This window comes from Amyelois transitella, chromosome 4, assembly GCF_032362555.1.
Source record: "Amyelois transitella isolate CPQ chromosome 4, ilAmyTran1.1, whole genome shotgun sequence".
Classification (NCBI taxonomy): domain Eukaryota; kingdom Metazoa; phylum Arthropoda; class Insecta; order Lepidoptera; family Pyralidae; genus Amyelois; species Amyelois transitella.
Window position 1 is genome coordinate 11,101,170 of NC_083507.1, and position 12,860 is coordinate 11,114,029.

Here is a 12,860-nt window from a genome sequence, read left to right on the forward strand (position 1 = left end):
ATCTCATTCAGCGGACTCAAAAGGCTTTTATCAAATAAATTGCGGTTCGTCGACCTCAGATATGACCTTTTCATCACAATAATTACATTATCACAGCCCGAATCTGAAATTAAAATCAAGTAATGTTCAACACTGTCGAGCGGCGTTGTGCAATTAATTTAATTAACGTTATCAAACCCACATTACATAAACGAGACGAATTGTTTCAGCAGACGATGACGTAACTCGTATTTTTGCAAACAAACACATATAATCACGTCTTCATCCTTTACGTGGTAGACAGAGCCAATAGTCTCGCGAAAAATCAAAGGGACCGATTTTATATAGGCATTTGTTTGCAGCCTTTTAGGCGATGGGCTAGCAACCTGTCACTATTTGAATCTCAATTCTATCATTAAGCCAAACAGCTGAACGTGGCCTAACAGTGTTTTCAAGACTGTTGGCTCTGTCTACTCCACAAGGGATATAGTGATTATGTATGTATGTAATGATCGTAATTGTATCAAACGTTGAGAAATAAAAATATACCTGCGTAGAGAGAAGGGATAGCTCACATGATACAAAAATTATAATACATTTTATGTCGCTGCGAAGCCTTTTAATTTAATTAAAGCAGGGTTACGAGGATAAGGCTTTATGGTTCGTAATAATTAACGGAGATTTTCCATTAAATACGCGGCGTAATAATAATACAATATTCAATCAGGTGCGTAATGAAAATGTATTTACTTCATGTTATTAACGCGAACCTACTTGAAAATTTCGTAGACAGGATTTAATAACGGCAATATATTTTGTCTTTGTTACATCAAAGCATTGTATAAAATTGGGGACGATCTGGTGGAAGGTCAAGTCAAGAGTAAATTGACGAAATGGTATGAAAAGATTGATGAATGTGTATGAAGCGAGAGAAATATAGCGTAAAGACGACGTCTCTGCCTACACCTTGAGGAAAAGAGCATGATATTTTTTGTATACATTGAAGTACCGTGTCTCGGCACTTAAATTAGGACCACTTCATATCCTTCCTACGGATGTCGGAAGGCGACTAAGGTAAAGGCTAATAAACTTGGGATTCTTTCCTGTCACTATTTGAATTTCAATTCCATCGCAAAGCCATACAGCTGAACGTGACCAGAAGAGTCTTTTCAAGACTGTTGCCTCTGTCTACCCCGCAAGGTATAATATATAAACGTGCTTATATGTAGGTATACATCAAAGTTACACACTTTTCATTATTTCAAATCGTTATTATATTATATTCCTTGTTATCTTATTGATTTTCTTAAAAATACTGCTACGATCATGCTTGGTGCAAAGAAAAATTCGCGCAGATAATAAAAGAGATTCTAAAGCCACAAAGGGCGGCCCTATCTCTAAACGCAATCTTTTCATCTGTACCTACCCGTAGAAAGATATTGAACCAAACAAAAGTCATCCAACCAATCTCGCATTGACTAGAGCTCTCAAAGATCAGATATTTCGATATTACCCAGACAAAGATAATTCGGTCTCAATCGAGTATTTTTACGAGCAAATTGTTGAGAGGTCGTTGAAAATCTCGATGGAATATGTTCAATAGTATTCATCCTGTAATTGGTGCTTGTATGTACCTAAAGGGCTATTGACTGGAATTCAATTTTATCGTGAACGGTCCTAGTCACGCGGACGGCCAAATGACATTATGTCTCTTATAGGGTTGGCAACTTTGTACATAGTAAATGTATTGGTATTTTGTCAATAGGCGTTTGTGTCGAAAAGTAGTTCAATGCAACTAACTAACCTAATTCAATTCCTCTAGGAGAATGAAAAGAAGACTAAGGATAAAATGGTTCGATAACTGATCCATTTCCTTCATCCAAATCTAGATATGGATCAAAAGATCTATTTATCACGCCCTCTTAAATATTGTAAAAATAGTCCTAATAAAGATTGTGTTTATTTCATGCATCTGTAAATTATCTCTCATCTCTCTTATTTTACCTAAACGTCACAATTTCTATCATAGAAGTGAATCATAAACGACGTAGGAAATGATAAAATAAACCTGTTGAAAACGATAAAAAATTTCTATCTGAACTTGACATGGTAATAAAAAAAAATAACTGGCAACCCTGAATGCAGAGTGTATGCGACAGGCGCGCTATTTCGGGAAAGCCTGAAACCCAAATAGCTTTTTAAAGTTTACTGGTTCATCCGATAACTTATTTACGAGCCTTTCTTGTGGTTTTAATAGATGAAATTTATTTTGAATGAAGCCTGAAAAAAAACATCGTTACAAATATTATGTAATTATGTCAACTATACGATGGTCTTAGAAATTAAAATTAGAAAAAAAAACTACTCACATGTTCTCGCTATGAAGTAAACAAATTAAATAAATAAACAACCCACAGCCCAATTTGTCCTATATAGCAATAGATTCAAAAATTTAAGCATCTTGTTTCCTTATGTGGTCTAGGGAAGGATTAGTTGAAATTCCCGCGGGAACGGAAAGTATGCGGGATTTACCATTATGCGCGGCATGTTCTAAGAAATAAAAAATCAATAAGCCAAACAGCTGAATGTGGTTTAACATTCTTTCAAGGCTGTTGGCTCTGTCTACCCCGCAAGGGATATAGACGTGATTACACGTATGTATATGCTTTGAGTGATAAGGTCGCCTTTTGCTGCAATGTTTTGAAATACCTACATGTGAATTTGCTGCAATTTATTGTGGTGCAATGAAGAGTTATTGTATTGTATAACTATGTATGTACCTTTTTAAAATTGATTTTAAACATTTTAAAGTCGACATGCTAAAATAATAATTTTATACCTGGCAATAATTCCTTTTAACAAACGAATGCGACAATGTTGCCCACTTCAACAAGGGAACTATTAAGTCACTTTAAGTACATCGTAAAAATAATGGCAAACTGGTAAGTGCTGACCTAAATGCAAGTAAGTAGATTTATTTGATACAAGCTTCTGACCACGCCTTCGTTCGCGTGTAAATTATACAAGAATGTTATTCTGATATAGGTATATTAAACCTTATAACTTTGAAGTTTCATTAAAATCGCTGTAAACTGACAAATATAGGTACACTAGTACAATATAACCCTCTTATACATTTTAACATGTTTTTACATACATGCATATATATAATAACGTCGATGTCCCTTGCGGGGTAGACAGAGCCAACAGTCTTGAAAAGACTGACAGGCCAGGTACAGCCGCTTGGCTTTGTGATAGAATTGAGATTCGAAATAGTGACAGGTTGCTAGCCCATTCCCTAAAAGAATCTCAAGTTTATAAGTCTATCCTTTAATCGCCTTTTACGACATCCATGGGAAAGCAATGGAGTGATCATATTCTTTTTTATATTTGTGCCGGGAACCACACGGCACATGGTTTTTCATTAAAAATTAGGTCATCATTGTATTTTACATTACACACAAAACGTGAGGCACATGCGCTGTACAATAATAAATAAGTCAGTGACCTTTTACAGCAATAAATTGGACTACAATATCTTTCACGATAGACAGATTTCCTCTTGCATCTGCTGAGAAATGGAGAACAAAGATTGAATCGAGACTGCGATGGCGGATATTTCCGGTGTCATTTGAGTTGGCAATATCCGCAAAATCCGCGATCCGCCACAGTGTTGCCAACTTTGTGGTTAAAGAACTTTATTTCTCAAATAAATTTACATTTCACTTACAGAGAAAACATTTTTTTTTATTATTTTTTTTTTATTGGAGGAGAAAAAGTTGAGCAAGTGAAAGAGTTTGTATATTTAGGATCAAAGTTTACATCAGATGGAAAGTGTGATAGTGATATTGAAAGGAGAGTGAACGCGGGGAACATGGTGAATGGAGCTTTGCATGCCTTTATGAGCAGTCAGAAACTATCCAGAAAAGCTCGACTGGCTGTGCATAGGGGCGTGTTGGTCCCGACATTAATGTATGGAAGTGAAAGTTGGGTATTACCTTTTGACTTCCATGTGGAAGTGACAAAGTGATAGATCTGATTTAGGTGAACTACCACGTTACTCTGAAGTACCCAGGAACCAGATCATATTATGTGTGTGTGTGTCAAATGTAATGGGGTCACGTGCTAAAGCCCGTGTAATCTGTTACATGGCCAGTAGCCGACACGAGAGTGACACACAATGGGAGCTTTGGAGCTTTCAAGTTGGAGATAGCAGATTGAAATGCAAAGGACGCTTTGTGATGTAACAATCGTTCGTTCATGTTTCGACTTGTCGGATTTTGTTTTTGGAATTATTGTTTTTAAAGCATTTTTTTGTGGTAATATTTCTGCCGTATGGTTTTAAGGCATTTTGGAATAGGACCACTCCATATCTCTTCCGATGAATCTTGTAAAAGGCGACTATGTGATAAGCTTATAAAATTGGGATTATTCTTGTGGGCAAGCATTCCATCCCATGGATGTCGTAAAAGACGACTAAGAGATGGGGTTATTAACTTATAATTCCTATTGTAGGCGATGAACTTCAGTCCTGTTACGATTTGTATCTTAATTCCATCGTTAAGCCACACAGCTGATCGTACCCTTTCGGTCTTCTCAAAACTGTTGACTCTGTCAACCCCACAAGGAACATAGCCGTGACTATATGTATGTATGTAGATAGAAGAAAGATTAAACATATTAGTCTTTACAAGACTGTTGGCTCTGTCTACCCCGTAAGGGATATAGACGTGATTATGTGTATGTATGGATGTGTGTATGTATGTATGTATGTTTGTAGGTACCTTAGAACTGAACCGCATGTCTTATCGCAAACGTCACACTTGGCAGCCACCGGCAGGTTGCCCTCCAGCCATTGGTGGGGCATTATGATGTTCTGAAACAAGTATTGACATGTTACATATATAAATATATATCATACATATTAACTACTACCTACTAACGGACAAAGTAATGCTGTGCGGTTGCCGGCATTTTATTAAACGACCATTCCAGCTCTCTCCTATAGATTTCGTTAAAGCCGACTAAGGCGTATAATCTTGAGATATAGTCACGTCTATATCCCTCGCGGGGTAGACAGAGCCAACATTCTTGAGCAGATTGTAAGGCCACGGTCAGCTGTATGACTTAATCATGGAACTGAGATTAAAATAGTATAATAAAGTTGCTAGCCTAACGCCTACAAGCAGAATCGCAAGTTTATCAGACTTTTCCTTTGTTACCTTTTACGACATCCATGGGAAAGATATAGTGGTCTTATTATAAAGTGGCAAAAACACACGGCATAGAAATAATATTTTGATAATAACATAAATAACTCAGTAAATAATTAAGCAGACAATTTGAAATACTAGAAGTTCTTAAGATGTCATTCCGAAGCATTAGTATTGTTAAGCTTTTTAATCATTTCAGAAATTTCGCTTTCATTTCTCAAAGATATACGGATTTCGATGAAATTTTGCAAATGGATCAAACTACGTTACACAAAAATAACTAGTTTATAAACGCTTGCAGGGAAATCTTGAGATCGTTCAGTTATAAATTTTCACAACAGGAAAAACGTCTTTTTGATAAAAGTTGACAGCCTAAATTTTCTTGCTTTATTTCAAATAAAAAAAATCATGGAGCTTCATTTTGGATGTTTCCCCCTAAATTTTATTTTAATTAAAACGTAACAAAAGCAGCACTGAGCTTCATTATAAGGAGCCGAGAAAGTGAGCTGACAAACAAAATATCATTTCTTAATTAATGAAGTATACATTATGTTTAATAAATAAAAAGTCGTGTCGCTCCTGGCACCAATACAAAAAGAATAGGACCACTCCATTTCTTTCCCATGGATGTCGTAAGAGGCGAATAAGGGATAGGCTTACAAACTTGGGATTCTTTTTTAGGCGATGGGCTAGCAACCTGTCACTAGTTGAATCTCAATTGTATCGTTAAGCCAAATAGCTGAACGTGGCCATTCAGTCTTTTCAAGACTGTTGGCTCTGTCTACCCCGCAATAAAAAAGTCTTTTGTTAAAAAAAAATACATTTATGACTGTTATGTGTTTTAAGTTATGTACATTAGTTTCTACGCTAACCAGTGCTCTTAGGTTTAGTCTCTTTTTTGAAAGAGGTACAATTTTTTTTAAACAAGTTACATAAAAGTATGCTTCAGGTACATTTTTTTTTATATAGGTACAATTTAATTCCTGGGGTACACCCGTCATTTTGACTATCATGATGAGCCTTACCCAGAGACCCAGGGTTAGCAGACACCACGACCCAGAAGCGGAGAGGTTATATCGAGAAACAACAGGAAACTCAAGTGATCTTGTAAACAGGATTTGACCCAGCGTGAAAGCTGGTTTTTCCACCATAAAAGCAATTATCAGTATAACCTATGTGCTTAGAATTTTGCTTTTATATTTGACAAAGGAGAGTGACCGTACTCATATGCGAACCGAGTAAGTAATTCTATCTTAATGTACTTTTTAAATATTTATTATACGTAATTGGTACGGACCTTATCAAAAGAAGTCAAATAACCTTTTTTGTAAGAACTACTCAATAAGTTTCGTGTGTACATTCCACTCCGCATTGGAGTGATGTTTGATCTGGCCTAATGGCGGTACAGTCAACCACATAAGAATAGATGTCCAGTATACGATGACCTCTGATCCTGTAGAATATGTTATTTGAAGAGAGATCCAATTAAGCTGGTGAAATTAAGGCTCCCTAAATTTTGTATGGACTATATCGGTTTCTTTTGATTCAAGTTAAGTACTTATAAATATTAACGGAACGCTCAAAGAAAGTTTGTGAAAGCGAAGAGTATGTCATTCGCTTTAGATCATATTTTATGGATAGTTTTAGAATAAACATGAATTTCCTCAAAAAGGTAAGCTGTAATTTATTCGCATAATCCGTATAAATGAATAAAACCGAATGAACTATTTGTGATATTTATTAATAAGTTACGTTTACCATATTACTAAACCAAATATTAAAATAAACACATTTGTCTTCTTGTGAGTTACGGTTAGTAAAATAAAAGACGCGGGCTACAACTTCTAGTAATAACTTAAAATTGATTTTATGTGAGTAACTTAAATTAGTTCAGAGATTAAATTCTGTGATACGGTCTGAGCGAAGCAACTCGCTTCGGTTCAGCGAGCGTTACTCACAAGACGATGGCGCTTGCGACCCGCTGATTTTTCTTTTTTTTTTATATATAATTATTACTTTTATGTTTTTACGAGTATAAATGGGCTAGCAACCGGTCACTTTTTGAATCTCAATTCTATCATAACGCCAAACAGCCGAACGTGGCCTATCAGTCTTCAAGATTGTTGGCTCTGTATAACCCGCGAGGGATAAAGACGTGATTATATGTATTTATGTTTGTATCATTGTTTTTAAAAGGATGACCAAGAACCACTTCCTCAAAATTAACACATACATAGGTGAATGTTAATTTGGTCCTCTCCACTGAGATAAAAACAAACTTAAGAGGATTATCAGCCGTGATGCCTAATTAAACGCTTGTAAATGAATTACGGTAAAAAAACCGCGAGAAATTACTTGTACGTATTAACTGTTAATTGTTTAAACAATAAGAAGAACCTAGCTAGATACCGATTCCGTTGTTCAGACACCAGTCTCACAATCTCACAATTTCATCTTTGACCCCATGATTGTTTTGTATTTATGTATATAAATGTACACTGTATAGTCAACCTTATGTCAAGTTATTTGGCATTTGGGTTGGTTAATATATTGACTATGTAGGTACATGCTTAAAATGTATTTGATGACATGTACATATTTTTTTTTAAACTAAGAATACATGTCACTCACTCCATCAGCATCCTCCACTAAATGCGGGCCGAGCGAGGCGAGCGTGCTCCATTTACAAGATGGCGGCGCCCGCGACGCGCACCGCTTGTGCGCCTTGAACTTGCATAGCTCGCAAGCGAGCGCGTGAGCGGTGCCGAGCGCGCCGAGCGGTTCGCGACACACGTTGCAGAATGTTGGACGAGCGTGGGTTGCCGCGTACCTGTAAATTATTTTATTATGGTATTTGTCTCGAAGAAAAGTCTGAAACGAAATTATTTATTAAATGCGTACGTCGCTTTTGTTGGATTGGCGTGAATAAGGGAAATGTCAAGATATTTTTATTTGTGCCAGCACTTTGATGCAAGCACTAGCACCTGCGATCTGAGCTGGATGAAGCTAGATTCCAACTTCTTTTCTCGTTCCCACTTAATAGGAACAAGAGTTCCTTTCAATCCCTGATTGATGCAACGCCAGCTTTATGATGATGAAATAGTTCTAATGAAAGCTAAAGCCATGTCATACCTACTTTTAGAGCATAACATAAATAAAATACCTATCAGTCACATCACAGTATCAACAATATTTACCCAACTTACCGGTCTTGATAGATGTGATCCAGATACAATTAACCAAGTAGAAGTAGATAAAAGACGGTGGATATTAACCGATTTCATGCGGATGGCGCGACAGGCGAGAATAGGAACCACGCCTGTCGAGCCATCCGCAATAAATCGGTTAAATGCTGGTGAGTTTTCCAAAATGTTTTATCAGGTTGCAGGATTCTCATATTTTTCTTCAAGCAAACTGGCTGGTGAGCTCCACGTTTTCCAAAATCTTTTATCAGGATGAAGGATTCTCTTCTTATTCTTTAGAGCAAGTTCATTCTGCACAGGTACACATTCTGTATGGTGCGAGTGTGTTTCTTCTGGTTGGCTGGTTGAATCTCTCCTTCTATAAACAAGTCGAAGATCTGGGTGGTTCTTTCTTTGATTTCTTTAATCAGTTGCAGACGCTGATATTCGATTTATCTTTTCCTGTATCTATATCTCGTTTTACAAAAATAAAATCGCGGAATGCAGATTTTGAAAACAGACGGCGCGAATATTAGAAGCACGTATGTCGTACAAACTTGGCACTATTATGAGTTACCAAACTAAAACTTTCAGCATGCATATTGCTGGTTGCAATACGTAACCACTCGTACTTCTCTCTGATGCGGTAATGGCCTAAACTATTTATTAGTTACCGGCAACCTATAAACGCTTGTATTGAGTTAAAACATGGCTTGATAAGAGTGAAAGTTCAAACCAGTGATGGTCCCCGGAAGACAGTCTCGCGACGAGGTCGGCGACGTCCGCGCCTCGATGCAAGGCGCCTCGTAAGGCACCAGCCCACGACTCCATTTCGCCTCGAGTGTCTGCGCACAGCACTAGGCACCGACTGGCTGTTATGACCTGTTGACAATAGAAACAAATGTTTAATGACTGAAGTTTTCAGCAATGATTTGCCAAAGAACTTGAAATTGAGGATGCCGAAGCTGAGAAACATGCCACTTGGTAAAAGAAACTTTGACAACAATCATAAATCTATCTATCCATCTGAATACGGTCCCTATCAAGGTAGGTAATATGATCAATATAATCATAAGATTAATAGATTGGTTTCTCACAATTCCTCAGTACTTTCTTTTTTCACATTATTGACAATGATACAACTTAAAGTACTTGGCTTAAGCACTCAGTATCTTTAAATCTGCTAAGTGGAGTTTTTACGACACCTGATCCTAAATATCTTAAGTTGCTTCCAAGTTTTATAAATATTACATCACCTAGAATAACGGAGAATGAAATCCATTACGAAATTTCAACAAATCAAAGGTTAGGTGTAACCTTAAGTTATATATTTTTTGGTCTGTCCATGATCATAATATCAAGAGGCTGAAAGAAGCATAATTCTTTGCAAGGTTATCCGAAAAGTAGGTTGTCCAACATAGCCAAACATCAACCTTTCTCAAGATGGTTTCTTATTAAATTCTGAACGACTTTTTCGCAAAATACACCCAAGACTCTTTATTTTGTAATCTTAAATTACGTTGTTAATCTTCGCTACTCAAGCGCATCATTTATTTACGAAGCAATGTCGGAGAAGAGTGGCTTTTCATGACCTATACTAGTATAACCATTCTGGACAGTCTACGTTCATTAAAGAGAAATATGAGTTTCATGTTTCTTCTTCTTCTTCAAAGTACTTACTAGCTCAAAATCTAGTAATAATTTTACACAAAAGAGCTGGTGTCAGGGAATATCATCATTGATTTAGGCACATGATATAAGTCAAATATTAAAAATACTTGTCGTTATGTCAAAATAATGTATATAACAAGTGTAAAACTCAGGATACGGAAAAATATAAGAAATAGTTACGTAATGTTCATACGAATCTAAATGAAAAGGGTACACTATACATTTCACCAATATACGTCGATTCTTCGTTAATGCGAGACGTCGCCATAAAAATGACTAGTCCAGCATATCAAGAAACAGTCAATGCTCACAACCCAGTTAAATAAACACAACATGTCACAGAAATGACACACACGAGACGGGCTGTGGAGCCATGAATACTAGAGTAGACAGTTGTTACAGAGCAAAGAAGGCGGGGCAGGGTCGTTCAGTACTCTGTGACAGTTATAAATGCTCAAAAGGTAAAAAATGGCAGGTTAATACGAAGGAGATGTAATGGTTTTCGTACGATATCGATTAAACAAAATGATAAAATCAGAATTCTTATTTTTTTATTGTTAGCTGGTTGACTGGAAGAGATGTCTTCATAGCATCAAGAAGAAGAAGAGACTTTTGCTTGATAGGATAATTGCAATTTGAATCTTTCCTTAGGTACTTACAATAAACAAAACAAATGAACATTGACAAACAAAGAATTCTTTAGCTAAACAGGATTTTATTTAAACCAAATTAATTAAAACTTGAGTCTCCGTTAAAATACTTCTCATAAAATTATGAAATTTCTGGTAGAAATAATGAAACAATTTTGTACTCATGTAATTTAAGTAAGCCATTATCTACAGCCTTCGTTTGACATAAATTAACAGCATAAATAAAGATAGTACCTAGGCATAATATATTCATAGAAAATAAGGAATTACTTAGGCCTTATTTGTCAACATATTCTCTTCTCTCATCAATTTACGTTTCAGATTGTGTTCTTAGCTGTTATGCTTAGAACCCATATTCTGGTATTGTAGAATGGACGCAACGTGGGTCGATATATACTCGTATATACTCTCCCGAAATTTCGAATTCCTCAGAAAAAGATCATACAAAATAAAAAACTTCCAGAATGCACATCAAATCTCCCAGATATTTTTTCGTGGCGACGTAAAACAAAGTTAATTCAAGAAGACGTTAAAGAATTATGAGGTTAACCTGTCCTTACCGATTTCTGATCTACGCCCAAAAGAACTGTATTTTGATAAGCAAAAGAAATAGAGATAGTCGCAAATGGAAAGATATAGTTTTTGTTTACTTGAACAGCACAAAATGGCCTCCCCAAAAATAGGGGGATTTTGCCCATAGTCACCACGCTGGGCAGGCGGGTTGGTGACCGTAGTATCAATTGATTCTGGACTATGTTGTCATATCAGAGTAGAAGGCACTTCTGCCCACCTCCCACCTTCCTTTAATTACCTGTTGTGATACCCACAGGGAGATATGGGGTGGTACAATTCTACTCTGCCGGCACCACAAGGCACGTTTTTGTTTTACCCTTAGAAATTTCACATGCCGCTACAAAACTATAAACTCGGAAGTCTTGTCCGTTCAGAGTCCAGGGAAAACTTTTCTAATTCAAACTTGTATTGAAATGCATCCGGCAAAATGAAGAGTTACAAATGCAAGCATAACAAGTATCAAACAATATACACTTTCAGTTTAGCAGTATTCTCTCCTCAGTTCCCATTCAAATGTTGGCGAGTAGAAGTTTAATCATTAGGTGTTTGTGAAAATACTTGAATAATAACTCCAGTTGTATTGTTGTGTCATGACCTTTCTAGTGCTTGGAGATTTTATAATATACAAATGAAATAGGTATCTACTTCTTTTTGCTTAAAATATTGTTTTTAATTGCCTTTTTCTTAAAGTATAAGTTTGAAAGGGTTATAAAATGGTATTACGCATTGTCTTATTTATATATGTTCTTATTGATATTGAACTTGATTTGAAACGAGGACGCCTTAAACCGGGCCTTGTGGAGAGAGAAAAGTCGGACCCGGGGCCCCAAATTACTTTTGTGGCGGTTGCAACCTGGAACACGCAGAGATGAGAGAGAGAGAGAGAGAGAACGGCAAAAGACACCAAATTGTTCCTTGGCTTATTTTAATTGATAAAAAACTTGACATATCCTACTAATATTATAAATGCGAAAGTTTGTGAGTATGTCAGCATGGATGTTTGTTACTCTTTCACGCAAAAACTATCGAACCGATTACGATGAAATTTGATATCTATGTAGGTAGCTGAAGACGCAGAATAACATATAGGCTACTTTTTATAACGGAGTTCCCGCGGGTTTGATAGGGTTTCCATGCGGACGAAGTCGCGGGCGGCCTCTAGTATAATATATACATACCAATGTGTTTATTCTGAAACACAAGCTAAACGGTGACATGTTTTAAAAATGTATTACTGTAATGTAATGTCTTTGCATATAACTAAATATAATTTGTTTGAAATTAAAATGCTAAGTACTGGCAGCAGATTAAATTCAAAATGCCATCGCTAACTAAACGTTATAACAAATTGATCGAACATTGAAATCAGCATGAATTTACGAGCTTTCATCAATTCATCGACAAAGAAAACAAAGTTAATAATGAAATCGTTAAATTTTATATCAAACTTTAAATATAAAACAGTCCAATACTTAAATGTTTCAGACTGTCTGGATAAAAGTACAAGTAAAACAGATGGTATTAACACGAGACATAATGTGTCTGGTCTGAGGAATATACTTGACAAAGTTACAACAAAAATAATACATACA

At 36.2% G+C, this 12,860-nt stretch overlaps 1 protein-coding gene across 1 annotated transcript in view; it reads right to left on the minus strand.

The window, feature by feature from the left end:
* LOC106137292 (diacylglycerol kinase eta) overlaps window positions 1-12,860 on the minus strand; it is a 125,727-nt gene that overhangs the window by 15,672 nt on the left and 97,195 nt on the right. The window contains 3 exon segments of the mRNA XM_060954361.1: window positions 4,764-4,855; window positions 7,824-8,022; window positions 9,111-9,256. Of these exon segments, the coding sequence (XP_060810344.1) occupies window positions 4,764-4,855; window positions 7,824-8,022; window positions 9,111-9,256 (437 nt within the window).